At 42.8% G+C, this 27,142-nt stretch overlaps 2 protein-coding genes across 8 annotated transcripts in view; one reads left to right on the forward strand and one right to left on the reverse strand.

Moving 5' to 3' along the window:
- Nucleotides 1-991, reverse strand: part of LOC105485184 (myosin ID) — a 378,692-nt gene extending 377,701 nt beyond the window's left edge. For all 4 annotated transcript variants that reach the window (XR_003018816.2, XM_011747397.2, XM_071082692.1 and 1 more), the window contains exon 1: nucleotides 859-991. Coding sequence is in view for 3 of the 4 variants with exons in the window: in XM_011747397.2 (XP_011745699.2) it covers nucleotides 859-953 (95 nt within the window). In the remaining variant the exon portion in view is untranslated. The remainder of the gene's footprint in view (nucleotides 1-858) is intronic.
- On the forward strand, nucleotides 840-26,829 carry LOC105485181 (H2B.N variant histone 1). Of its 4 annotated transcripts, XR_011615603.1 has the most exons (4): nucleotides 840-974; nucleotides 2,363-2,480; nucleotides 2,614-3,156; nucleotides 25,539-26,827. XR_011615603.1 is itself a non-coding variant. In XM_071082710.1 (2 exons), the coding sequence occupies exons 1-2, from the start codon at nucleotides 14,171-14,173 to the stop codon at nucleotides 25,719-25,721; spliced, it is 357 nt and encodes a 118-aa protein (XP_070938811.1). In that variant the 5' UTR covers nucleotides 14,159-14,170; the 3' UTR covers nucleotides 25,722-26,829. The 4 variants fall into 4 exon arrangements, 1 of the variants encoding a protein (XP_070938811.1); XR_989396.2 differs by lacking the exon at nucleotides 2,363-2,480 and having other exon boundaries at nucleotides 845-974; nucleotides 25,539-26,828; XM_071082710.1 differs by lacking the exons at nucleotides 840-974; nucleotides 2,363-2,480; nucleotides 2,614-3,156 and adding an exon at nucleotides 14,159-14,344 and having other exon boundaries at nucleotides 25,539-26,829.
- Nucleotides 26,830-27,142: the final 313 nt, after the last annotated feature.

The following is a 27,142-nucleotide window of genomic DNA, read 5'->3' on the forward strand; positions in this document are numbered from 1 at the left end:
TTACTCTATCAAGGGTGAAATAATCCCATGTAAAGGGCTTTCTAAAACAAATTCACATCTTGGAAGCCCATTTTGGGGCGATGAGTTGTGACTACGTTCTCAAGGATGTCAGTAACACAAGGGCTCCATCCACTAACTCCTTGAAAAAAACCAAAGCCATGAACGTCTTGTCAAATTCAGACAGTTTATCTTGGCACTGGCAAGTACACCAGTCTCTTCGATGTCTGGAAACGTGTCTAATTACGTTTAGAGAGTAACTAAAAAAATAGCCAGTGTCCCGGAACAGACAGCTCGGGGATCACTCCATAGCATCCTGAATGACAGGATGGAACTACGCCAGGAGAAAAAAAAAAAGGCGGGGCGGGGGGGTGGCGAAGAAAGAAAGAAAAGCAGCAAGTGTAAAGCCGGGACGAGACGCCAGCCTCTCTCTAAAATAACCCTGAGTCCTCCTAGGGCCTTCGGGGCCACCGCAACTCTCGCTCAAGTTATTTCCCTTCAGTTTCCACGAGGTCACCGGCCCGTCTACATCCCTCACCTGGTGCGGGGAAGTGCGCCCTCCGCGCGGCACACCCCCTGCACCCAAACCCAGGACAGCGCCCAGGGCTCCCCTCTCAGGGAAGCCCGGCCCTTGAGCTCGACACGCCCCCCGCACCCCAAAGCGGCCGCACCCCAGGGGCGTCCGCTCTCGGGAAAGCGCAGCTGCGGAGCTCGGCAGACCCCCGGACACGGCAGCCCGGCCGCCCCTCCATCCCTGGAGCTTGGGCGCCCCCCGACACCCCGGATCCGGCCTCGCCCGGATGCGCCCCCTCTCGGGAAAGCGCAGCCTCGCGCCCCTGCGCGCGGCCGCTCCGCCCTCACCTGAGCCTGAGGTTGGCCATGAACTCGGGCATGGAGACGGTGTCCATCAGCACGAAGTCCGCCTTGCCGAACTCCAGGCTCTCCTGCTCCGCCATGGCGCCGGCGCGGGGACTCAGGTGGGCGCGCTCGGGCCGCCGGGGCCGCTCCGGGGGCCCGCGATGTGCTCGGGAGGGGCCGGGGCGAGGCCTCGCCGCGAGGCTACGGGGAGGGGGCGCGCACGCCGCTCGGCGGGTCCGGGCCGGACGGAGGCCGCCCCGCTGCTCCTCGGCGCCTTCTTGGCCGGCGCGGCTCCGTACGGGACGCACCCGGCAGTTTCCGCTCCTCCCGCCGCGGCTGCCGGGCGCTGTAGGGGCCGGGACACCGAGACAGAGACGGCGGCGGCTGGTCCCGCCTCCGGCCTGGGGCTCGCCCCGGCTCCGCCCCGCCCAGGCCTCCCGACTCCGCCCCGCCTGGCCCACTGAGGAGCCCGCCCCAGCCGCGGCCCTGGCCACCGCCTCTTCACCTGGGCGGCGCGCACGCGCGGGTGGGCGGCGGGGACGCGCGCTGGGCCGGGCGGCGGCAGCTGGGCGGCAGCGCCCCCTGGGGACAGGCGCTGGGATCTCAGGCGGCCAAGAGGATGGCCGCCTGCCGCGCACACTTGGTAGCTGCCAACAAAGTTAGAAAGGTGGCACATATACACCATGGAATACTATGCAGCCATCAAAAAGGATGAGTTTGTGTCCTTTGTAGGGACATGGATGCAGCTGGAAACCATCATTCTTAGCAAACTATCACAAGAACAGAAAACCAAACACCGCATGTTCTCACTCATAGGTGGGAACTGAACAATGAGATCACTTGGACTCGGGAAGGGGAACATCACACACCGGGGCCTATCATGGGGAGGGGGGAGGGGGAAGGGATTGCATTGGGAGTTATACCTGATGTAAATGACGAGTCGATGGGTGCTGACGAGTTGATGGGTGCGGCACAGCAACATGGCACAAGTATACATATGTAACAAACCTGCACGTTATGCACATGTACCCTAGAACTTAAAGTATAATAATAATAATAAATAAATAAATAAATAAATAAATAAATAAATAAATAAAAAAGAAAAGTAGTTCGTGGAGCTTTTCGCGAGGACAATTCAGTATGATTCTGTCACCCTGCTCCAAAACCCACTCCCGCCTCTCTACTCACACCCTGCCCATTTTTAAAGTGGTGGTTCAAGCACAGACTGAAAGATAATAATAATGGCTAACATTTTGGAGGCACCAAAAATGCCCAGAGTTGTTCTCAGCGCCTTAGAGAACTTTTAACAAACTTTCCACACGACTAGGAAGTGGAGCAGCTGCGGTTTTACGCAGGTCATTTGACTTAGGAGCCGCAGCGTTCAACCACGTCTGACTACCTCCAATCTCCAATGGCCCATTTTCTCTTCCACTCATCCGAGCATGTCATCAGACATGACCTTGTATGATTATTAAGTTTTTAATATATCTATGTATCATCTCTCCAGGATTATTGCAGATGACTTGAGCATGGGACCATCCTTTGGGCATCCACCAAATAGCTATTGTACTACTTTGCATATATAAATATGAAATCCATATTGGTTCAATGGAATGAAGTGAGTTGTAAGTAGTCTCCAATTTATTGACACATTGGTTGAGCTTGGAAAATTGTTTTTGAACTTAGAATGAGTTTTCCCAAGGAAAATATACTACAAATGACTTTCTTTTCTTCTTTTTTTTTTTTTTCTTTTTCTAGAGACAAATTATCCCTCTGTCACCCAGGCTGGAGTGCAATGGTGAAATCACAGCTCACTGCAACCTCAAACTCCTGGGCTCAAGCAATCCTCCAGCCTCAACCTCCCGAGCAGCTAGGACTACAGGTGTATGATACCATGCCCAGCTATTTTTTTAAATAAATGACTTTCTAAGGTATCTACATTTATTCAGTCCTGTGTTTCTGTTAGGACATCTTCTATTACAAAATCTACTAGGAAATCTAGAGGCCTCCAAGGACCTGGCTGGGCTTCAACTCTGCGTGAGTTTGAGATGAGTAAACCAGACTGAAGGACCTTGCCCAAGGCCTGCTTCAGCTGCCAGCCACCCACGCTTGCCAAGAGAAAGGAAAGTGGCTTTGTCACCTCCTGAGGGACTGCCTTTGACATCAGAAAACCACCCCAAACCCTGGCACCAGCAGAGCTGGGCTGCATCTGACTACATTAGCAGCTGTCCTTCAGAAGGAGGAGATCCACCTGTCTGGATCTCAGTGTCCTCATTCGTGGAATAAAAGCTCTGGAATAAGGTAGGACTGACCTATGGTTGGGTCATTTGTGGAGATGTCGGTCAGTGGCTAAGTAGGTTATTGCATAGGGTATGGCTGTATTCCTAATGTTTGTATTGGCATGTTTAAACATAAGCAGAACTGAACTTCAAAACGGAAAGAAAGAAATCTCGAACTGTGTGACTTTGGAGTATCCAGGGACCACACCCCAAAACCTATTGGTAAATTACATGTGTGTGTTCCCTGAGCCCTTGTGGGTGTTAAAAATTAGGGCAAAATTCCAGGTTCCAGGAAAAGAAACATCAAGGCTTGCAGACTGAGAGGGTTGCAGAAATTGTACAGTGGGTAGGAGCTATGGTGGGATACAATGTGGTTTCCAAATGGCCAAAGTAAGAGATCCTGATTTTAATCAACATCTTATATAGGAACCCAACATATAAAACACATATAAAACATATGCAAAGGGTATTTTATTAATTTCTTGTTTAAGTCCAAATTAATGTAAAATTAGGCATTGATGCTCTCTTGATGAACCCAAATCTTTCAATGGGGCTCACTATTAGCCTCAGGATTCCAGTTTACTTTTGTATGTTGTTTTTATTGTACAGTGTCAAGGAAATTCTGGTTTGTATAACTACGCAGTAATTTGTTACCCATACAACTTTACATTCAGCATTTCTAGGCCAATGTGCAGTTACAACCTTATTAATCAATGGCACACTTGAGCAAAGTTCAGGTATATGCAAAGCTGGCAGGAGAGACAGAATGCTGAGGTCTGTATTCAATCGAGGTAACCTAGAGCAGATTAGCTCATTATGCACGTTCGCTGTGACAAAATTTGAGTAGAAACACATTTGGAGATGCATGTTTTTGTTACAGTTTAAAATATACTAAAAATAAAACAAATAAGTTTATATCCCCAATCATGAGACGCACAGACACCATGAGCCTCCTGATGTGATCTCCTGAAAAAGACACGTATCATTGACCTGCTAAAAATACATAAATGGAATCTAATCATGAAGAAACATCAAACAAACTCACATTAAGGGACATCCTACAAAACAATTGATCTGTATTCTTCAAAAATATCAATGGTGTGAAAGACAAAGAGGCTGAGGCACATCACAGTTAAAGGCAATGTGTGATTCTGGACTGGATCTCCAACCAGAAAAGTGTAAAGGACATTATTGGGATAATTGGTGAAATTCAAATATGGACTCGATGTTAGATAGTAGAATAGTATCAATGTTAGTTTTTCTGAACTTGATCATTTTACTGGGATTCTGCAAGATAATGTCCTTGTTTCTAGCAGATATCTGCTAAAGTATTTAGGAGTAAAATGATGTCTCAAACTATTTGGCAAGAATAATAAAAATAATAATAAGGAGATGAGGAGGTGGAAGGAGGGTATGGATATATGTTGGTAGACATATAAATGATTAAAACAAATGATGCAAAATACTAACAACTGGTAAAGTCGTTAAAAATATATGGGACTTTTGAGGGGATTTTCTTTTGTACTATCCTCACAACTTTTCTGTAACTTTGAAATTAGTTTGAAATTTATTTTATTTATTTATTTATTTATTTATTTATTTATTTATTTATTTATTTTGAGACAGAGTCTCACTGTGTCGCCCAGGCTGGAGTGCAGTGACATGATCTTGGCTCACTGCAACCTCTACCTCCAGGGTTTAAGCGAGTCTCCTGCCTCAGCCTCCTGTAGCTGGGACTACAGGCGTGTGCCACCATGCTCGGCTAATTTTTGTATTTTTAGTAGAAACGGGACTTCATCCTGTTGGTCAGGCTGGTCTCAAGCTCCTGACCTCATGATCTGACCACGTCAGCCTCCCAAAGTGCTGGGATTACAGGTGTGAGCCACCATACTCGGCTTGAAATTTAAACTTAAAAATTAAATAGCAATCTAAAACTGTCCTAAAATAAAATTTTTTACTTTAAAAAAATTAAATAGCACTTAGAAATAAAAGTCACATCAGAATTTTGCAAACCTTCCAGAACTGAAGAACCAGCAGATATTTTTGAAAACCCTGGTCCAGGGTACTTCTTAGCTCTGTTTGGTATAGATGTGCTAGGAGATTATAAACACTGAACAGGTAATTCTAAAAACAAAAATAATTAGATGTCAAATATATCCATATACCCCGGAGAAGGTGCATCCTGTTCTCTGCCTGAAATTCTCCCTGCCACCCCACCCCTCACTCCTATGACCTAGCTAACTTCTGCTAATCCCTCCGCTCTCAGTCTCAACATCACTTCCTCCAAGAAATCTTCCATAATCTCCTAAATCAGAATTGGCTGTTCCTCCTCTCATACAGCATCCTGGAAGTGCTGCCCCCATTACAGCACTAAATGCCCTTGAGCCTATTGTCCATCTCTCTCACTTGTTTTTAAGGGCCATGAGGGCTGGAAGCTGTCTTTTCTGTTTTTTGATGTAAACGTAACTCTGGCACCTCCTAGCATAGTGCCTAAGAGATGAAGTGCTTAATAAACACTTGCTTGATAAATGAATATGAAATGGTCTATGAACCTATGGGTCATAAAATGTGAGACTGTGAATCCATCCCCATTGGTAGATTTTCTGCGTTGCAAATTAGTCGTCGTACAACATTAACCTCAGTCTCATCTCCTGCCCCGGAAGCAGATCTCAGGGCTGTGTTTGTTTTTGCCCTGGGGCCAGGCCTGCACACTGTGTGTTCACACTGACCAAAAGCTGCTGTTCCAAAAACCCTTCAGTAGTTACCAGTGGCTGCAGAGGGTCTACTTTTGATGATCCACGAAAATCAACCCTGAATTTTCCACCGCAAATGTTTATTCCCATTCAACTTTCCCAGAATGTTTCTGGGCTGCCCTGCCCTCCCTCCCTTTACCAGGGGATCTGCATCCAAGGAAGACGACTCTTTCAGCATGAGTCTGGCAAGACAGAAACAGAACGGCTAGGAAAACAACAACAACAACAACAATAGTCACACAGTGTATTCTAAGGGCATTTTATAAATTTATTTTATAATCCCATATTGTCACAGAGCAGAAGTAGAAAGGCAAATATATCTTGCAAAATAACCTCATTATGTACTTACAGCCATATAGAAATGATTTGGAACTCTGCCTTAGAAAATATCCAAAACAGGCCGGGCGCGGTGGCTCAAGCCTGTAATCCCAGCACTTTGGGAGGCCGAGGCGGGCGGATCACGAGGTCAGGAGATCGAGACCATCCTGGCTGACACGGTGAAACCCCGTCTCTACTAAAAAATACAAAAAACTAGCCGGGCGAGGTGGCGGGCGCCTGTAGTCCCAGCTACTGGGGAGGCTGAGGCAGGAGAATGGCGTGAACCCGGGAGGCGGAGCTTGCAGTGAGCTGAGATCCGGCCACTGCACTCCAGCCTGGGCGGCAGAGCGAGACTCCGTCTCAAAAAAAAAAAAAAAAAAAAAAGAAAATATCCAAAACATACCTCCTCCTCTTTACTGCATGAGCCTGGATTTGAACTAAGAATGATACATCAGAAATAGCATATGTACTTTTCATGGTTTCTGAAGCCTAAAGATTATTTAAGTATAAAGAGACCTGACAGTTGGCTCTCTGATGTCATTGATGTCATTGATGACTTTTACCCACCTGTAGAGTCCCCTGTCTCCCCTAACCCCCCACCTGACAATATAGACATCTCACAGGACAAAGGAAAGGGAGTTTTCATGGCAGGGATCACTACCCTAAACCATCCTGAAAGCCCAAAAAGTGATTTTTAAAGTTCATCTTCTCACCTCTAACTCTTAAAGACAGAAGACTAGCCAGCCAATTGCTAATGACTTGGCTTTGAGTTCTAGAGACTTCTTTTCCCCATCGTTCCTGTGGTCCAGCTATGCTTACCTGTGATGGTGTTGAGTTGGGGACAGGAGTCACTGTGATACCACAGACAGAGCTCGTTTTAACTAATGAAGCTAAGCACAGAGGGAGTTGGGAGATGTCAGCTGAAGAGGGGAGGAGATAGAGGAGGAAGAGAAGGAAGGAGCTACTACTACAAGGGTGTCCATAGCAAGAGGAGAGTAGCAAGGTACTGCTTCTCAATTTTAGGTTTCATCATCCTTTAATAAAAAGTGTGGACTTCCAGCTGGGCACATTGGCTCACGCCTGTAATCCCAGCACTTTGAGAGGCCTAGGCGGGTGGATCATGAGGTCGGGAGTTCAAGAGCAGCCTGGCCAACATAGTGAAACACCATTTCTACTAAAATTACAAAAATTAGTTGGGCATGGTGGTGCCCACTTGTAGTCCTAGTTACTTGGGAGGCTGAGGCAGGAGAATTGCTTGAACCCAGGAGGCAGAGGATGCAGTGAGCTGAAATGGTGCCACAGCACTGCAGCCTGGGCAACAGAGCGAGACTCTGTCTCAAAACAAAACAAAACAAAAAACACCTGTGGACTTTTTCTCTTGAGACACATATATTAAGCACATACGCAGAACAGTTTGCACATGGGCCACCTCTTCACCTCCACCTCTGGAAGTAACCTCTCTTCTATGGGCCCCAAGTTAAGGACTCCTGAGCTAAGGGAAAGATCACACCACAATTCCTGATTGTTATGGAATGGAGAAGAATTGTAGCAAGCCATTACCGTCAGTATCCTGTGAGTCACCAGACAGGGACTGTCCCAATAACTCATCCCCCTGTGTGGGCAGACAAGCCACAGATGTAAGGCCACAGGAAAGATAGAATCAGAGGGTGGAGGCGGACAACCTGCAACTGCTTCCAGAATTATTCCTGCTTGCTATGACGTAGTTTCTGACTATAAACATTGAAAGGGAATGCATCTTTTCAGTAATTATGGAAGTGTTTATCACGCTTGGTTGGAGTTGGCTGTTCAGGCATATCCCTAAACTCTCTAGGACAGGGGCTGTGCCCAGCTCATCCTCTTATCTACAACCCCTCAAGCTGTGCCTGGTACCCAACGGGTATTTCTGGAGTAGAGTAGGTGAATTAATTAGCAAGTTAATTAGTAAATGGATGTGTGTAGATGTATTGTTCCATTTCAAAGGCCATATGGCCTTTCCTTAAGCCCCAAACCAGATAATCACTAAATCTCAAGCAATTCTGGTCATTGGAAGCAGTCCTAGAGCTAGAAAGTTTGAGAGTGTGATAGGAACCCATGAGAGGGAAAACAAAAAGACATATCACAATCTATTCATGGATTGATGGTGTCTTAAGGCAGGATGTCTCAAGCTTTAAAGTGCAAAAGAATCACTTAGGGGGCCAGGCGCAGTGGCTCATGCCATAATCCCAGCACTTTGGGAGGCTGAGGTAGGTGGATTATGAGGTCAAGAGATCGAGACCATCCTGGCCAACATGGTGAAACCCCATCTCTACTAAAAATACAAAAATTAGCTGGACATGGTGGCAGGTGCCTGTAGTCCCAGCTACTCAGGAGGCTGAGGCAGGAGAATCGCTTGAACCCGGGAGGCGGAGGTTGCAGTGAGCCGAGATCGTGCCACTCCTTTCCAGCCTGGTGACAGAGCAAGACTCCATCTCAAAAAAAACAAAAACAAACAAAAAAATCACTTAGGGATCTTGTCAAAATGCAGAGTTTGATTTAGTAGGTCCCGGTCCTGAAATTCTGCTTTTCTAATAAGCTCCCAATTGATGCTGATGCTGCTGGTTCTGAGACCACACTTTAAGTAGCACGATTCTAAGGACTAGAATGTTGTTACTTAAACATCATGTTTAAGTATGATGATACATATAAAGGAGGATATGTTTGGTCATATCAAACATCCTCCTTTATAGATGGACAAACCGAGTCCCAGGAAGAGTGGCTGACTAACTAGATCAAAGTGAGGCAGTGGTAGAGCTGAGACCAGAACTCAAAATATCTGGTCTGGGTCATGTAATGGGTAGTTCCCACTACCTAGCATGGACATTCAATTAAGAGATAGAGCCGGGAGGGTGGGGCAGGAGAATTGCTTGAACTCAGGAGGCAGAGGTTCCCGGGTGAGCCAATATCGGACCACTGCACTCCACCCTGGGTGACAGAGTGAGACTCTGTCTCAAAAAAGAAAAAAAAAAAGACATTGCATTTCGTGAGACGAAGTTCAGGAGGTAAGGTAAGGAGAAGTGAGGGAGAGCAACACCCTAGATCTTCTCTGGGTAACCCCAGAACTTCTGTTCCTTTCCCTTTTCTAAATATTGGGATGATGTCTTCCTTTTCTCTGTCCCCTTTTTCTCCTAAAAGCTTAGAGTAGAAGTTAAAGAGGAGATATTCTTGGGACTGGAAGAAAAAACCATTCCAATTCCAAATACTTTGCTACTTTGTCAGGTGGAGGGAAGAAAGGAATTGGAATAGTTTTCTTCCAAACCCAACAATATCTAGTAACTAGTACAAGATATGATAGTAATAAATAGTACTAGATACTACAACAACTACTACAATATCTAATACCTAGTACTAGTTAGTACTAGTTTCATCTCGCATTCACATTGGGTCAGTATCTGCAGAATTGACATTCCAGGAAGAGTGCAACCTCATATTTAGGGTGATGGACAATCTGCTCCCCCAAACTGCTTTCCTCCTGCCATTTATCTAGAGTTTCTCAGTTTTTCGACTGGTAAGCTGCAGCAGTATCCATCTGCTAGGGTTAAGATCCTGAATTAAAATGCACAGCATGACCCTCTAACTTTTTCCAATCAACTGGATTAATTCTTCAGAATATCTAGAGGTATAAATAATATGAGCCAGGCTTATATCCAAATCTGACAACCTGAACCCCAAAGAAATTATACAGGGGAAAATTTCAATCTAGGAGATCCCACAGGTCATGTAACCCAATATCCCATCCAATGCCTGAATCCCCTCTGTAATATGCCACAATGTCTGCACCTACCTGGGACATTTGCCTCATTAGGCCTCCCTCATGCCCAGAAGATATATCTACATAAAAACAGCTCACTCATCTGTAATCCCAGCACTTTGGGAGGCCGAGTGGGCGAATCACGAGGTCAGGAGTTCGAGACCAGCCTGGCCAACATGGTGAAACCCCGTCTCTGCTAAAAATACAAAAATTAGCTGGGCATGGTGTTGCATGCCTGTAATCCCAGCTACTCAGGAGGCTGAGGCAGGAGAATCACTTGAACCCTGGAGGCGGAGGTTGCAGTGAGCCAAGATCGTGCCACTACACTCCAGCCTGGGCGACAGAGCAAGACTCCATCTCAAAACAAAACAAACAAACAAACAGCTCACTCACTCTTAGTCCTGAACCACTGCCCAGACTTGCTCCATGCCCTGTATGCCAACCATCTCCCAACTGTCCCATCTTCGTTTTCCTCATTTCCCTATTTATGAGCTTGACTTGTCCTTTGGAGTTTATATGCCACCAAGGTAGGACCAGCTTGAAGTGAATTGTAATCAAGTTGGGGGGCCAAGGTCAGGGCCAGGTAGAAAGGAGCCTCCTACTTTTCTCAAGTTGACATGTCTTTAGGGTTTCTGTCCATAAAATTCCAACTCTGATTTCACCGACCTTTTTGAGGTCCAGCGTCTCAATGTCTCAGTCTGACTTTGCTTATCTCCTCACAATGTCACTTTCCCTTAGTGTTCTCATCCTTTCCAAGTCTCTACTTAGCTCTCCTGAACTGAATAGGATTCGGTTCAGAGTAGCATCCTCCCCGTACTCAGGAGGCAGTGGTGGCACAGTGGTACCCAAACTTTAGGTACCTGCACCAGAGGCTTAGAGATCTGAATTTTAATAAGCAGCTGAGGAGATTCTGCTGCAGGTGGGCAGGGGGCCAACCAAACTTGGGGAAATATTGAGAGGAATTTTGGTGTCATACACTGGAGTTCAAGTGCTAGGTCTGTATGACCGTGAACAAATTAGCTCATTTGCATAAGCCTCAGTTTCCTCACCTTTAATAAAGATGAGAAAAACCCACCTCCAAGTGTGAAGTGAGGTGACATCTATAAAGTGCTTTGTGTAATTTAACGTGGGCAGTAAGCACTCAGTAAATACAAGCTAGCATTGCTATTAGTGCAATTGCTGCTTTTATCTTCAGAATAGGGAGTTATTAGAAGCAGATAATTTGTGGCATGTCCTTTTTAGCAGACTGAGATTTCTAATTGATGTCTGTGAGTCTCTGATCACCCTGTGATTTTCCTCTATGTGAGTTTTATGATTCCTGTTGTTGATTTATGACCATTTACATGTATAGCCCTGGGCCTTGCACTTAGTAGGGGATCAAAATTTCTTGTGTGTGTGTGTGTGTGTGTGTGTGTGTGTGTGTGTGTGTGTGTTTAAAATAAGAGACAGAGTCCAGCTCTGTCAGACTGGAGTGCAGTGGTGCCATCACAACTCACTGCAGCCTCAAACTCCTGGGCTCAAACAACTCTCCTACCTTACCCTCCTGAGTAGCTAGGACTATATGGGACTACAGGCATGTGCCACCATGCTTGGCTTATTTATTTATTTATTTAAATTTTTTTGTAGAGACAGGGTTTCCTATGTTGCTCAGGCTGGTCTCAAACTCGGGCTTAACCAATCCTCCTGCCTTGGCCTCCCAAAATGCTGGGATTAGAAGCATAAGCCACTGCACCTGGCCTTCTTGAATATATTTGAATGAGTGAATGCCCTCTATGCTACACCCTCACTGCAACATCACATTTCTTCTTCCCATTCCCCAAGTGCTCTCCGGCATCTTCCTGACATACAGCCCTGGTTTACATCCCTCCTGGCACAACTCTTCCCATTTCCCTGTTCCACGTGAAGAGTGCCATCCCATGGAGCCTTGGTTGTTATCTGCCAATTTGTACTTATTTGCATTAAAACTTCTGATTCACTCTGTTAAAGTGTGACTTGAATTTATTTAAAATAATGAGAAAAAAACAACAAAAACAAAACAAAACGAAAAACCTTCTGATTTACTCTATCATACATGCTCTGTGTATATATGGCATTTTATTTTATTTTATTTTATTTTGTTTTGTTTTGTTTTGTTTTGTGGCAGAATCTCACTCTGTTGCCCAGGCTGGAGTGCAGTGGTGTGCTCCCGCTCACTGCAACCTCCACCTCCCAGGTTCAAGCGATTCTCCTGCCTTAGCCTTCCGAGTAGCTGGGATTACAGGCACCTGCCACCATACCTGACTAATTTTTGTATTTTTAGTAGAGACGGGGTTTCACCATGTTGGCCGGGCTGATATTGAACTCCTGACCTCAAGTGATCCGCCCGCCTTGGCCTCCCAAAGTGTTGGGATTACAGGCGTGAGCCACCGCACCCGGCCATAAAACTCGCATTTTAAAATAGAGAGTTAAAAGGTGAGACTGGTGACTTGAGAGTAAGAGTTGGGGGTGGGGTGGGGGCATGGTTTTGACAACCAGGCAACAAGGAACTACTTTTTCCTTTCATACTTGTTCCTTTCCAGTACATAGAGGTATTCTGTTTAGTTTTTGTTGTCGTTGTTAACTCAGGCACTATTCAGATTTTTTTTCAGGGTTTTAAGTTCAGGACTTTGCAGAGTATCAAAGAAATAATTCAGAAGAATTCAACCTACACTATAAATAAGTTACATTTGAATACATGTAGCAATGAATTGATACATGTAGCAATTATGTAGAGCACATGTGTAACTGCAAACATTGTGGGGCTCTGGTGTTCAGTTTTGGAAGGAGGTAGAATGTGAGTTAGAAAGCAAAGGCTCCAGGGCTGGCTCTGCCACTCAGACACTGTATATGACCCTGTACAAGTCACTTAAGCCCTCTGAACCTCAGTGTCCTTCTCTGTTAAGTGGAGTAATGCTAATATCTTACCTCATAGCATTGCTCTGGTAATTAAATGGGATAAAGAATGTTAGTGTGGCATCTGGGACATAGTTAGGGCTCCTAAGTTGACAGCACTATTATTATCTGTCATTCCCTTTCACCGGGGCTTTGGTGCAACTTATAACCAGTGGTAGGGGAAAGAGTGTCTGTTCTGATCTGGTTTTTCTCTCCTTTGACACCCTGGTTCTCTGGTGTCCTCTTATCTGTTCGTTCGTGTCAGGCTGGTCACTTCCTTGTAGCTGAGCTTATATACTAATTGCAGGAAGTTCACGGCCTATCTATGATTTCTCAAAGTTCAGTCTTGTACATACAGTGACTTCTGGCATTCTTGTTCATGCTGTCACCCGAGTTCCTAATTGCTATTGCATAACCAGGTACATGCTTGCCTTTCAGAGGATGCATTTTTCTCCTGATGCAAATACAAATACAAGGCATAAGTGCAATGTCTGTGCATATATGCCTCCTCCACTCCAACCCAAAGCTTGTGTAGTTGTTTCAGGAAGGTTTCATAGATCAATAAATTCCGTATCTGGTTGGTCATTAGATTCACCTGGCATGCTTTAGAAAAATCTGTCTTCCAGGTTTCACTCCAAGTCTTTTGAATATAAATCTTAGCGGCTAAGAATCATGTAATAAAAACACCTTGAGTTAGGTACAATAAAAGAATAACTTCTGAAATGACTGTTGCCTGGTAAATTAATGGCCATTGCATCAAAGTAGCCTCTCTCGTTTGGAGTCTACACCTAATCTCGCTCTCTATTTTTTTTTTTGAAACAGGGTCTCACTCTGTCACCCAGAATGGAGTGCAGTGGCATGATCATGGCTCACTGCAGCCTCCATCTCCTGGGCTCAGGTGATCCTCCCACCTCAGCCTCCCAAGTAGCTGGGACCACAGGCATGTACCACCATGCCTGACAATTTTTTATTTTTATTTTTTGTAGAGACAGGGTTTCACCACATTGCCCAGGCTGGACTCAAACTCCTGGAGTCAAGTGATCCTCCCACCTCGGCCTCCCAAAATGCTGGGATTACAGGTGTGAGCCACTGTGCCGGCCTACACCTAATATCTATTATGGATTCTGAGAGCCTTCATCTTTGCAGGTGTGATCACTAATTTAATTAGGAAAGCATACCTTCAAGCCCTCCCTATAAAACCCTTTCGGAGCACACACTTGCATACAGCCAGTGCTCTGAGCTAGTGGCCTAAGGATTGAGCTTTCAACATGTATTTCATTTGCTTAAATGACCTAAGATTCCCTAAGAACAAGACTGAGCTTTATTTCCCAGTGAAAAAGAAGTATGAGCGGGCCAACTCAGCCACTGGGAAGAAGAGGAGGTGGAGAAAGAAGAGGAGGAAGGAAGCCTATTTTAGTTACGTGGGGAAAATCCTAAAGCAAGTGAGTTGGTGCACTCTTAGAATGGCTAAGAGAGGTATCATGTTAGCGGTCCTGGGTATGATCTCGACTTCAACTTACTGTGATACAGGAGTCCTTCACACATTGTGTTCCTGAAACGTTATGTGCCAACAGCTTTTCTAAATTGGATCTGCTAATGGCTGCTGTCTTCTCTCGCTTCGTTTTCTTTCTTTTGGCAGCAACTCTGAACACCTGAGCTTTTAATGAATGTCTCTCTCGTATCTGTTGACAGGCAATCTGTAAATCTGTAAACTGATTCTTTTTTCTTTTTTTTGAGACGGGGTCTTGCTCTGTCACCCAGACTAGAGTGCATTGTTGCAATCATAGCTCACTGCAGCCTCCAACTCCTGGGCTCAAATGATTCTCCCACCTCAACCTCCCAAGTAGGTGAGACTATAAGCCCACACCACCACCATGCCTAGCTAATTTGTTTGTTTGTTTTAGTGGGTTTTTATTTTTTTAGATAGGGTCTCACTACATTACCCAGGCTGGTATTGAACTACTAGACTCAAGCAATCCTCCTATGTTGGCCTCCCAAAGTGTTGGAATTATAGACATGAGCCACTGCACCTGGCCTAAACTGATTCTTAAATGCCCTCTCCTTTTCTTGTAGAGCGGGTGTTCACCATCTAGTCTGTTCTGTAACTTTGAAGAGTGGCATAGATCGGTTTTCATCAAATGATGCTCTGTATTTCTAATATTTCTTAGGAGGGGTAGGCACCCTTGTTCCTTCCTCTTGCCCACCCAACCTCACCCCGTGGCATACAAAATTGGTAGAAAACAATCAGGAAAGTCTTCCCCCTCAAAAGCTGGGGAGATTCAAAAGATGTGAGGAGATTTTATGAAATCTTGACTGAATTTTATGCCTTCATGACAAGGAAGTAAGTTTGAGTGTTCATGTGTGTCATACCACAGCTCCCATATTCCAGTAATATCATCTAGAATCTGTTGCTTATCCTGGGAAAAGAAGGGGAGAATGGGATTAAGGAAAGATGGGAGAGGAGAGAAGGTGCGTGATATGTAGTGAGGATATATAGAGCAGAGCTTCTCAACCGTAGCCCCGTTGACATTTTGGGGCTGGTTAACTCTTTGTTGTGGGGTTCTGTGCATTGTAGGAAGTTAAGCAGCCTCTATGACCTCTATCTGCTAGATGCCAGTTGCACCCTCCCTCGCAGTTGTGACAACCAAAAATGTTCAGGCATTGCTGAATGTCCTCTGGAGGGCAAGATAACCCCTAGTGGAGAACCGCTGCTCTAGACCCGTAGGGCTGATAGGGCTCTCTATGGGAGTACTTGCATTAAGTAGTCCTTTGGGCATTCCCTGGACATTGCCCTCTAATTAGCCTTTCTTTGGCTTGTTCTTAACTGTGTGGTCCTGGCGGGCCACCTTGTACCTCCCAAGGCTTGCATCTGTGGCTGGAGTCACTGTCTGAGGGCACCATAAGGATAAAACAAGATATTGGTTGGATAAATGTATTGAGGGTCTAAATGGTCTAAGTGCAAGCCTTGTTTGCTGTGGGAACTCAGATGAAAATGATGCAGCCTTTATTGTAAAGGGACTCACAATCCTGTGGTGGGAGAAAGTGTTGAGGAGGAAGTATTTCTCGATTATTAGAACCAGGAAAAACTTTTTGAATCTCACCTCAAGCCTTCCTCTCCCTCTCACCCCCCATCTTCCCCTTCTTCCCTCCCTCCCCCGCCCCCCGTCACACACACACACACACACACACACACACACAGAGCAAAAAGAAGCTGAGAGCAGTGTGAAAATATGACTTCCTCAATATGTCTCATGTCCAGGCAGAGCTAGGATTAGAGCCTTGGGTAAATGATTCTCAGAACAGCTTCTTTTTACTACTCTGGCTGTCTCTCTAACAAACAAGGACACTAATGACATGTAGCAACGTGTGATACAGGGCCTGAGAGCAGAGAGTGCCAAAGTCCTCAGCGGGAGGAGGAACTTAGTAAGTATGTGTGGAACACAGATAAGGGAGCTGGCACTTGGGGAGGAGCCTTACAGGATGGATAGGATCTGAAGAGTGCAGTTAGGTGTCAGCATGGTAGATAGAAGTGACAGATGAACAGTGGGGTGAAGGCTGGAAAACACAGGGACATATCTGAGGAAAACCAAGTTTTCCAGCCTGGCTGAAGACCACAAGGAAGTAATAGGAAGGAAGAGAGGCTGAAGATTGAGAAATGTTAAAGTAAAATGCTTACTTAAAGTGAAATATAACATGGGAAAGCGCATTCTAAACTAAGTGTTTTCCATCTTCAGAAGGTGTTGGACCCACTTCTGTTAGGAAAAACCAAGTCACAAAAGTTGAAGTGACTGGAATTAGTCTGTGTTATCCAAACAACGGTTATCTTTCTCACCAGCTCCAAATTCCCCTCCCTCTCTTCTTTCTCATCCCAAGAAACTGCTGATAGGTACGGTGGACCCCAAAAATCTGAGATAGGTCTCAGTTAACTTAGAAAGTTTATTTTGTCAAGGTTAAGGATGTGTGTCCGTGACACAGTCTCAGGAGGTTCTGATGACATGTGTCCAAGGTGGTAGGGGCACAGTGTGGTTTTACATATTTTAGGGAGACATGAGACATCAATCAATATGTGTAAGATGTATACTGGTTCAGCCTGGAAAGGTGAGACAACTCGAGGCGAAGGTGGGACAACTCAAAGTGTGGAGGAGGCTTCCAGGTCATAAGTAGATAGGAGACAAATGATTGTATTCTATTGAGTTTCTGATTAGCCTCTCCAAATGAGGGAATCAGATTTGTATTTATCTCAGTGAGTAGGGGGTGACCTTGAATAGAATGGAAGGCAGGTTTGTCCTAAGCAGTTCCCAGTTTGGCTTTTCTCTTTAGTGATTTTGGGGGTCCCAAGATTTATTTTCATTTCACATTCCCCCTTTTAAAAAATCTTTTGGAGAAAACATTTTAGGAGACAATTAATCTGGTCTCGGGTTTCGTCTGATCCCTCATGGCTAGGATGGCTTATTTTTAGATAGGTAGGTTTTGAGTTATTAGGAAAGTTCATTTTTAGTAGGTTGTGAAGTCTCGTGACCTATGAAGAGAAAGTAGGGGGAGGAAGGGAGAAAAACAAAAACAAAAGAGCAATTTTGGAAAATTGGTATAGGCTATATTACTCTGAAGTCCATACTTTAGTAGGCAGGTATGAAAGTGGCTTATGTATGTAAATAGGTTGCTATTATTTTCTTCCGCAGTTTAAGTTGTCTAGTTTCAGTTCGTAGGGCTTTATGAAAGCACAGCTTAGTTTTCAGTGACTCTAAATTGGGAAGGGTGGAGGGGGAAAAGAAAAAAATTGAAAACATTATTTTGGAGACTTGTAGCCAAGAAAAATTAGAATTTGGTTTAAACTGTAGAAAACAGTAAAAATTGAACAACATTAAGCAAGACTAGAATCTAATAACAGGTGTCCTATAGTTTTTGAAATATAATTTTTCTCTCTAGTTTCCCATTTTTATTAAAGACAAATCATGCTAGGACTGATTTCTTTTATTATACTTGGCCTGATTACTTGTATATAGTACAGTAGGAAAAAATTTTTAACATAGGCTTTTAAATTGGCTTTGATGGAACTTTGTTCCATAGAAAGAATCTTAGATAAGAGTTTTTAAAAGCCAAGCCCAGTCGTGTATTTGTACCATCGAATACCTATGAGTTGGATGAATTCGTCTCCTCTTGAGGTTCCGAGGTAAACTTGGGGCTCCTGGGCCTGTCAGAAAGTAATATTCTTTACTCATCATAGGTCAGCCTGGCTGAAGACCTTTATAGGGACTGTGCCAACAAGGTATGAGAGGCCAGTTTTCCCAAGGGGCTTTTATTGGCTCCGTAAGTCAAGTGTGATTCTTTAAAGGAAAGCACACCATTCCCGTCAAAGTCTTGGTGAAATAACCAGTTTCTCTAGTTATGTCCTGTTATAAATGAAAATAGATTATTACTCTACTTATGTAAATAATTGTATTTTCAAAAGTTAAGAATACTCAAATAGTTTCCAAATTCTGGAGAAATCAAAGAGAAACAAGTGTGTTTTAAAGTTTGTTTCATAGGCATATACTAAATTGTTAAAAGTTGTTAATAGCCCAAGAGAAAAGTTTCCTTGACTATGAAAAAAACAAAACAAAGGATCAGCAATAAAGTTTTAAGTAAAAAGTTAAAAAGATTATTTCAGTCTTCTATTAGGTCACTCCATATAATTAATTCTTGTTCTGTTTGATATTTATAAACATTTCCATTTTCCGTGAGTCTTAAATGTTTTTCTTCTATTCTCATGTCACAGTCTCCATAGTTATCAGAAATTTGTATTCGAGAGTATCTGTTAGAGCCTTATAGTTGTTTATAAAGCTACCTTCTAAAGAGTACCAAAGCAAGACAACAATTGTCTGTGGATGACAGTTTTAGGTCAGTCATAGTTGACATACAATTGACAAGGAAATTTGTTACTTCTGTGGCACACAATAATTTAACATAACAATTATAATTATTGATAGTGTATACTAAGTCATATCAGAATTATAGGAATTTCCCATAATTTTGGAACATATACCAATAACATATTTATATAAATACAGCCCAAATAAAATAAAATATCATTTTATATTTGACTTGTTTCCCGTGTAATTTGTACATCAAATAAGTCAAACTAGGACTTTTGGGAAACCCAATATCTTAAAGGATTAATTTTTGGACTTTAGGGAACCTCATATCTTAAAGGATTAATTAGGTCAGAAAAAAGACATAATTTATAATTTGATTTTGGAAATTTTGTAAAATATCAAAAGTTAAAAACACCTGATATCACAGGTCATTATAAAACAAGTCATTCATTTGACCAAAGTGATAACTCAAGGATTTCAAAAAAAGGCAAAAACTTTCATTGTTTGAGAGAGGACACTTAATTTTCCAAACGATGAGTCCTAATAAACAGTATGAAGCCAATTAAAAAAAAAATTTTTTTTTTGAGATGGAGTCTTGCTCTGTCACCCAGGATGGAGTGCAGTGGTGTGATCTTGGCTCACTGCAAGCTCCATCTCCGGGGTTCACACTGTTCTCCTGCCTCAGCCTCCCTAGTAGCTGGGACTACAGGCGCCTGCCCCCATACCTGGCTAATTTTTTGTATTTTTAGTAAAGATGGGGTTTCACCATGTTAGCCAGGATGGTCTAGATCTCCTGACCTCATGATCTGCCCACTTTGGCCTCCCAAAGTGCTGGGATTATGGGTGTGAGCCACCACACCCGGCCCTTGTTTTTAAAAATTTTATAAGCAATCTATAAAATTTTAATCTTGGCCGGGTGTGGTGACTCAAGCCTGTAATCCCAACACTCTGGGAGACTGAGGCGGGTGTATCCCCTGAGGTCAGGAGTTTGAGACCAGCCTGGCCAACATGGTGAAACCCTGTCTCTACTGAAAATACAAAAATTAGCTGGGCATGGTGGCATGTGCCTATAATCTCAGTTAATCGGAAGGCTGAAGCAGGAGAATCGCTTGAATCGGGAGGTGGAGGTTGTAGTGAGCCATTATCATGGCACTGCACTCCAGCCTGGGTGACAGAGCGAGACTGTCTCAAAAAAAAATTTTGTTTTTTAAATCTTGACCATAAGATATAATTTCCATATACCTTTTATAACTTTTATTAAGGAGTCCGTTAATGTTTCAAAAAAACCTTGTTAATCTGACATAGGGGCTTATGCGTTGGTCTTTAATCAGTGTGTTTTTGACATTAATTATTAATTTATAGGGAAACTGAACTTATTTTATCTCTCAAAATTGGCCCTTACAATCTCACATATTCACCTCTTCTGTGATAGTCCCTGGGCCTTGAGGAGTTGAATAATTTTATTTTCTGGCCCTATGACTCAGGAATGTAGTTTATTTTAATTGGCATCTTCTATTGGGCCTGAAGATGAGGCTTTAATTGTTCTCAGTGTTTAAGATTTAGCAGGACTTGGTGTCCTTTTTAGTCCCAGGAGTCAAAGTCCTGTAACTCAATGTCACAAGTACTTTAAAAGTACATACAGAAAAATACATGGATGTAATAACCTTAATTAAAAAAAAAAAATTTATCTCAGTTTTTTCCCTAAGCAAACCAAAACTTAATAATAATGGCATAGGAATTGTTTCAATAAAATGTAAAATCTGTTAGACCAGTTACCAAAAGGTAAAAGAAAAGACCTTCTATACTGTACAGAATATTATGTTGGAAGAAGACATTCCTTTAGACCTTCAAGAAAACATTGTTAGTATTGATCCACAATAAACAGAACTCAAGGAAAAATGATTTATGAGCTGAAAATGAGTTGAAGAGGAGCATACTATTTTGTGTCCTTTAAAAGGAGAAAGAAAACTGAAAACGGTGAGATGCAATAAAAGTTGAACTTTGGGCTAAAAAAAGTTAAAATCTCCTATAATTTATTGAGAGTAAGTCAATCCCTTAAGAACATGTCATTGTTCTAACCAATTATTTAGTGTAGAAGTGTTTTTAAATGTCAAGCCCAATTTCTAGAAAGATGATTATACTTTAATAGACAACTTGATCATATAAAACTTTTTTTAAATACTGAATTTTCTTATTGTGACTTACACAGACTGTTCATGACATGTTTGGACTTTCTGGCTTGTCCTGAACATCCCTCTTTCTTAAACAATCAGTCATTTTACTTTAGGACTAAATCTACCATACAAGACTCTTTCTCATATAAAATTATTTCTCTTTATGCTTTCTTACCAAAAAAAAAAAAAACAAAAAAAAACACCTCTTTACTTTTTTTTTTTTTTTTTTTTTTTTTTTGAGACGGAGTCTAGCTCTGTCGCCCAGGCTGGAGTGTAGTGGCCGGATCTCAGCTCACTGCAAGCTCCGCCTCCCGGGTTTTTTACGCCATTCTCCTGCCTCAGCCTCCCGAGTAGCTGGGACTACAGACGCCCGCCACCTCGCCCGGCTAAGTTTTTGTATTTTTTAGTAGAGACGGGGTTTCACCGTGTCAGCCAGGATGGTCTCGATCTCCTGACCTCGTGATCCGCCCGTCTCGGCCTCCCAAAGTGCTGGGATTACAGGCTTGAGCCACCGCGCCCGGCACCTCTTTACTTTTATAGCTTTCTTCACATCTTTCTTATTTCTTGGTTTCTTTTATCTTGTTTTATACATAACCTTTAAATACATTTTAAATTAGACAGAAGTCATTTACCTAGATTATTTATAAAAACTGTGATAGTCGTCATTTAAAGTTATGGAACTATCATTGTAAAATTATAACTGAGACAGTGAAAAAGATCTGACATAACTGACTCAATCTCGTTTTTAACTTCCAAGTTGTCCTTGTTCATTTTGGGGTGTAAGCTGAAATAACTTTGGGAGGAATTTATAGTTTAGCTTTGAAACAAAGATAACAATCCCTTCCCCAAACAAACCTTACTGCCTGTAGACTAGACCATCGAAAGTCACAAGATTAGGAGTTATGATAATCTTACTAAATTTAAGATGTAGTTTTTATTAAACAAATATCAATATCTTATTAAAGATTACACAAGTTGGCCAGGCGCGGTGGCTGACGTCTGTAATCCCAGCACTTTGGGAGGCCAAGGCAGGCAGATCATGAGGTCAGGAGATCGAGACCATCCTCGATAACATGGTGAAACCCCGTCTTTACTAAAAATACAAAACATTAGCCAGGCGTGGTGGTGGGTGCCTGTAGTCCCAGCTACTTGGGAGGCTGAGGCAGGAGAATGGTGTGAACCTGGGAGGTGGAGCTTGCAGTGAGCCGAGATTGCGCCACTGCACTCCATCCTGGGCGACAGAGCGAGACTCCATCTCAAAAAAAAAAAAAAAAAAATTACACAAGCAAAGATAATTCTGTTTTTGGGCTGTGTTTATAGTTTTGTAACCCCTATACCAAATTTTGACACCTTTATAGTATTTGGCAGGGATAAGAATGAAATTGTTTAATAAATGCAAACAACAATGTATGTTGGCAGTTATTAAGATATTTCTAATATTACTTTACCAACAATGTTAAAGTTAGTTTATTAAAGATTTTAATTGTTATATAAACTTGAAAGAGCATTTGACTAGTCTTTTCTTTTTTCCTGATAAAGTATTTGATTCAAGTGTTTTATATTCTTAAGCCAATTGGAGTTCTTTTATATATTTTCAGTAGTGAAATATTATATATACAACACATAAATACATAGATGTATTAGGCATGCCAATAGAAGTACTTCCTATCAATTCATAAAAAACTTTTTTTTCCTATCTTAGACTTTCAAATTCTTGACAACCTGTTTTATTATCTTAGGCACTTGTCAGTTAAATAGTCTTAAACTTGTATGTTAAAGGAAACAACTCAGGTAAAAATCTAATAGCAAAATTTACATCGTAAGTTACAGAGAGTAAAAGTCTGTGTTAGAGGGACATTAAAATGGATTTAATTGTCATTTGAACATAAAATTATAGAAATTATAAAGTCCTTTTAAATACACACACACACACCCTATAGTTTTTACTTCAGAACTTTAGCCATGAGATAAATACAAATTCACCAGCTTGCCAAATGAACATGTTGGATCTAAACAGTGGTTTTTATCTGAAGAGAAAAATAATAGCAGATTTAAAGCAGGCAGAAAAGAAAAATAGAGAAAAAGAATTTAGGAATTCCATAGTTTACAGGTCAACATTAGGGCTCTTTTTCTTTAATGTAAATGTGTACAAAGACCATATTCCATTTTACATAAACTCTGGCAAGTAGAGGTGTCATAAAACCTATGGAGTGTTTGAAAAGGGGTCATTCTTGTTTTCTCCTCATTCTTAGATTATTTCTCACTTTTTTTTCTGAAGAGGGGGAACTCAGCTGTGGCCTCAGGTTTTTTGTGTGGTGGGTTGATGCGTGCTGCTTGTGGCCACACTCCACAATGTGTCACCACTAGGTTGTTGCACCCTCTTACATGTCTGTTTCTCTCTCCAGAGGTCTAAGACTTCTGAGAGGGTTCAAAATGCCAGGTGATCAGTCTTTATACATGTTTCCTGGATGAGTCTTTTTTAAAATTAATTTTTGTTGGAGATTTCCCTGTGGGGTTGTTGTATGTCATGGGGGTCAACCCCCAGACACTCCCACAAGGCCCCTGGTCACCCAAGGGCACCTTTCAGCCAGGAGGAGAAAATGCCCTTTCTCTTCAGAGCTGAGAAAACTCAGTTTTTCATTTATCTATGAAAACAACAGTTCAGTTCCTCATGTAAATGTACACAGACAAGCCAAATCGAGATAAATTTTGGGAGACAAAGTAATAGACAAGACCTCTTAGAATGCATCTCCGAACTAGAATTAGGATCCTTACACAACAACTTCCTAGGAGAGAAAAAAATAAACAATAGCCAAGGGCATTTCCTGTAAACTGTGTTCAACTATCCCTACTTTGTAGTTCTCATCCGCCATTACACACATCAAGGTCAAATCCTCTAACAGTACAAGATAATGTCTGGTACCCCCAAAGCCAAAGAGGTCAGGTCATGTAATACAGAAAAACAGATACTCAGACCTAAGAAAAATCTGCCTATGACTCTTGAAACTCAACAAAGAAAACAGAACACCCCAAAAGGGGTGACTGGCACCTTTGTTCTGAATTCTTTTAAAGGGTTCAAGTCATTAGAAGCCTTCTCTAGATTTTTTTGGTACTGTAGATGGCAAAGTGGCAAGGAGGTATAGGGTGGAAGAAAAGTTTCATTTACTTTTCTTTATTTTTTTTAAGACAGGAAGTAAACACTGAAACCAAACACATTTTTTAAACTCTTTTATAGTTGTGAGGAATTTTAGTCAAATGAGAGAGGTTTTGTTACCCATAATTTGGAATTTTCACTTGGATTTAATCAAGTCAGGTAAAGCTGGTCAAATCTGATGGGAGAAAGACTGAAACAAACAACAACGAAAACCCAACAATATGATCATTCAGTGTTCTAATGGCAAGAAAAAATTCAGACCAGCTGGTGGTTAAACTTTAGCCAAGACAAAACTCCAGTTCAGTTATTTACCTAGGGATGGGTCTGAGGCTGAAGACTGCTTTCTACCATCCTAGAAGCAGGAACAAAAGCCTCCAACTCCTCTTCCCTGCTGAGAGTGAGCTCAAACTCCATTAAAGGAGTTACCTGCCTTCCATTGTCCTGTAAACAGGAAATCTTGCCTTCCTTGTTGGAAGCAAGTAAAACTCCAAAAAAAAAAAAAAAAAAAAAGGAGGAGTTGTATAGCAAAATAAACTTTAGTTCTTGACTAAATCTGAGGAGATGAGGAATTCTCTGGAGGGGGTGCTCGCAGACGTCAGTAAATTGTCCTATTGGTTTGAGCCATAAAGTTAGCTCATACTGGTACCAAGCACCAACAGAAGATTTGTCAAAGGTCAGGGGCATCTCTACTGAGAATCCCTTTATGGTTACCAAAATGTGAACCCAGAAAATCTGAGACAGGTCTCAGTTAATTTTCGTGTGTGTGGTTGTGTGTGTGTGTGTGTGTGTGTGTGTGTGTGTGTGTTTTCAGTTAATTTAGAAAGTTTATTTTGTTAAGGTTGAGGATGTATTCCATGACACAGTCTCAGGAGGCTCTGATGACATACGCCCAAGGTGGCAGGGGCACAATGTGTTTTGCATATTTTAGGGAGACATGAGACAGCAATCAATATGTGTAAGATGTACATTGGTTCCATCTGGAAAGGGGACAACTTGAGATGAAGGCGGGACAACTCAAAGTGGGGAGGGGGCTTCCAGGTCATAGGTAGATAGGAGACGAATGGTTGTATTCTACTGAGTTTCTGATTAGCTTCTCCAAATGAGGCAATCAGATATGTATTTATCTCAGTAGACGGGTGACTTTGAATAGAATGGGAGGCAGGTTTGTCCTAAGCAGTTCCCGGTTTGACTTTTTCCTTTAGTTTAGTATTTTGGGGTCCTAAGATTTATTTTCCTTTCACAGTACAACAGCCTGTTTCATCAAATGCCTGTCATTGCCCCTTTAGGTGGTTTATCATTATTTTTTAATTCATCATTCAACTTGAAGGTCGCTTATGTTGTTCCACTTGTACATGAATTCATAGAAACCATGAGTACTGGGTGCTGGGTCAGACCACAACTGTTCACTGTGGGAAGCCTTTATTTCTGTCTCACCTTTGTGCTATTTCTTCCCTAGATCCACCCTGATTTCAGCGGGCGCTCTTGGGTCTTGTATGCACTAGGTGCTCTGAATGCTTGGCAACTGGAATCGGTTAGCCTGGAGGCATTTAGACTGTCCTTCTACAACCACAGAAGAGCCATCACTGGCAGAGAGATCCTTGGCGCAGTTAAGCAGAGATCTTCTCAGAAGAGCTTTTGAACAAATGAAGTTGTTCGGAATGGCCTTGTTAAAATGACTCACTTGTCAAAACAACTGGATGTGTTGGAAGGCTGGGTTGGAAGACAAGATGTCTGAGAAGCTGTCCTGCTGCATGAGGAGTTTCACTGCTACACACCTAATCTCCGGGTCCTGTGTTTTTGGCCTCCAGCTTACTTCGTGAACATAATAAAGGAAAGGCATTTTCTCTTGTGTGTGCTGTGTGTGCACGTGTGTATGTGCTTGTTGTCTATGGCTTTTAATTTCTTATGTATGCTAATCCCCTGTTTTGTGCTTACCCGTTGTATTCTTTGAAGGACACAACTAGATCGATGATACTGTATAGCCATCATCTCTCCCCACTCCAGACTGAGGGTGGAGATGGCTGCACTAGAATGAACTGAGATCACAAAGGACTGGGGGGCAAAGTGGAGGGCACAGATGTGGGGGTATTAACCCAGGGACAGGGGAGCTTGAAAGTAGACAGTATTGTCCAAACTTGCAGTGTAATGAGGACTGCTACCAGCTTCTGGCTTTCTCCCTATCCACCTGTGCCTGCCTCTCCAATCCCTACCCACAACCTTTGCTTTGGCCATAATCTTCCCTTTTACCTGGCTTGTGTAGATAGCTATGGCTCTTGGCAGTGTTGAGACATTGTTTAGACTTCATGAGGAAAGATGATTTTTAAAATTTAAGCACCTCTGCCGTGATTTATGGGAACTAAAGCAAAAGGAATCTGCTTGCTCTTTGAGTATAAGAATTGTGGCATTGGTTATCTATGTAGCACTTATGTATAATAACGTGTGTAATAAGTGTGCAAGTGTCAAATGTATAATCTGGTGGGAAACCAGACATTTCTGTGGGAAAAAGACAATTATAATAGTATGATAAAATCAAGGGCAGGCATGGTGACTCAAGCCTGTAATCCCAATACTTTGGGAGGCAGAGGTGGGCAGATCGCTTGAGCCCAGGGGTTGGAGACCAGCCTGGGCAACGTGGCAAAACCTTGTCTCTATTGAAAATACAACAATTTGCTGGGTGTGGTGGCATGTGCCTATAATCCCAGCTACTTGGGAGTCTGAGGCAGGATAATCGCTTGAGCCCAGGAAGCACAGATGGCGGCGAGCCAAGATTGCACTATTGCACTCCAGCCCTGGCCATAGGAGTGAAACCCTGTCTCAAAAAAAAACCCCAAAAAACTGTAAGGTATAAATGGGATGACATGCTCTAGATGGGTGGGTGGGGGGCCTGGGAAAGCCTGGGTGGGTGACAGGAAGGAGAAGGCCCTAAGAATGGAGAAGGGTTCTGGGCTAAGGAAAAAGCCTGAGCAAAAGCCCTGAGGCAGGCAGGACAGTTCTTGGATTAATTGGAGAAACTAAATGAAGCTGGGACAACTGGGCTCTAGCAAACAAGGAAGAAATACA

Source organism: Macaca nemestrina, chromosome 17, assembly GCF_043159975.1.
Source record: "Macaca nemestrina isolate mMacNem1 chromosome 17, mMacNem.hap1, whole genome shotgun sequence".
NCBI lineage: Eukaryota > Metazoa > Chordata > Mammalia > Primates > Cercopithecidae > Macaca > Macaca nemestrina.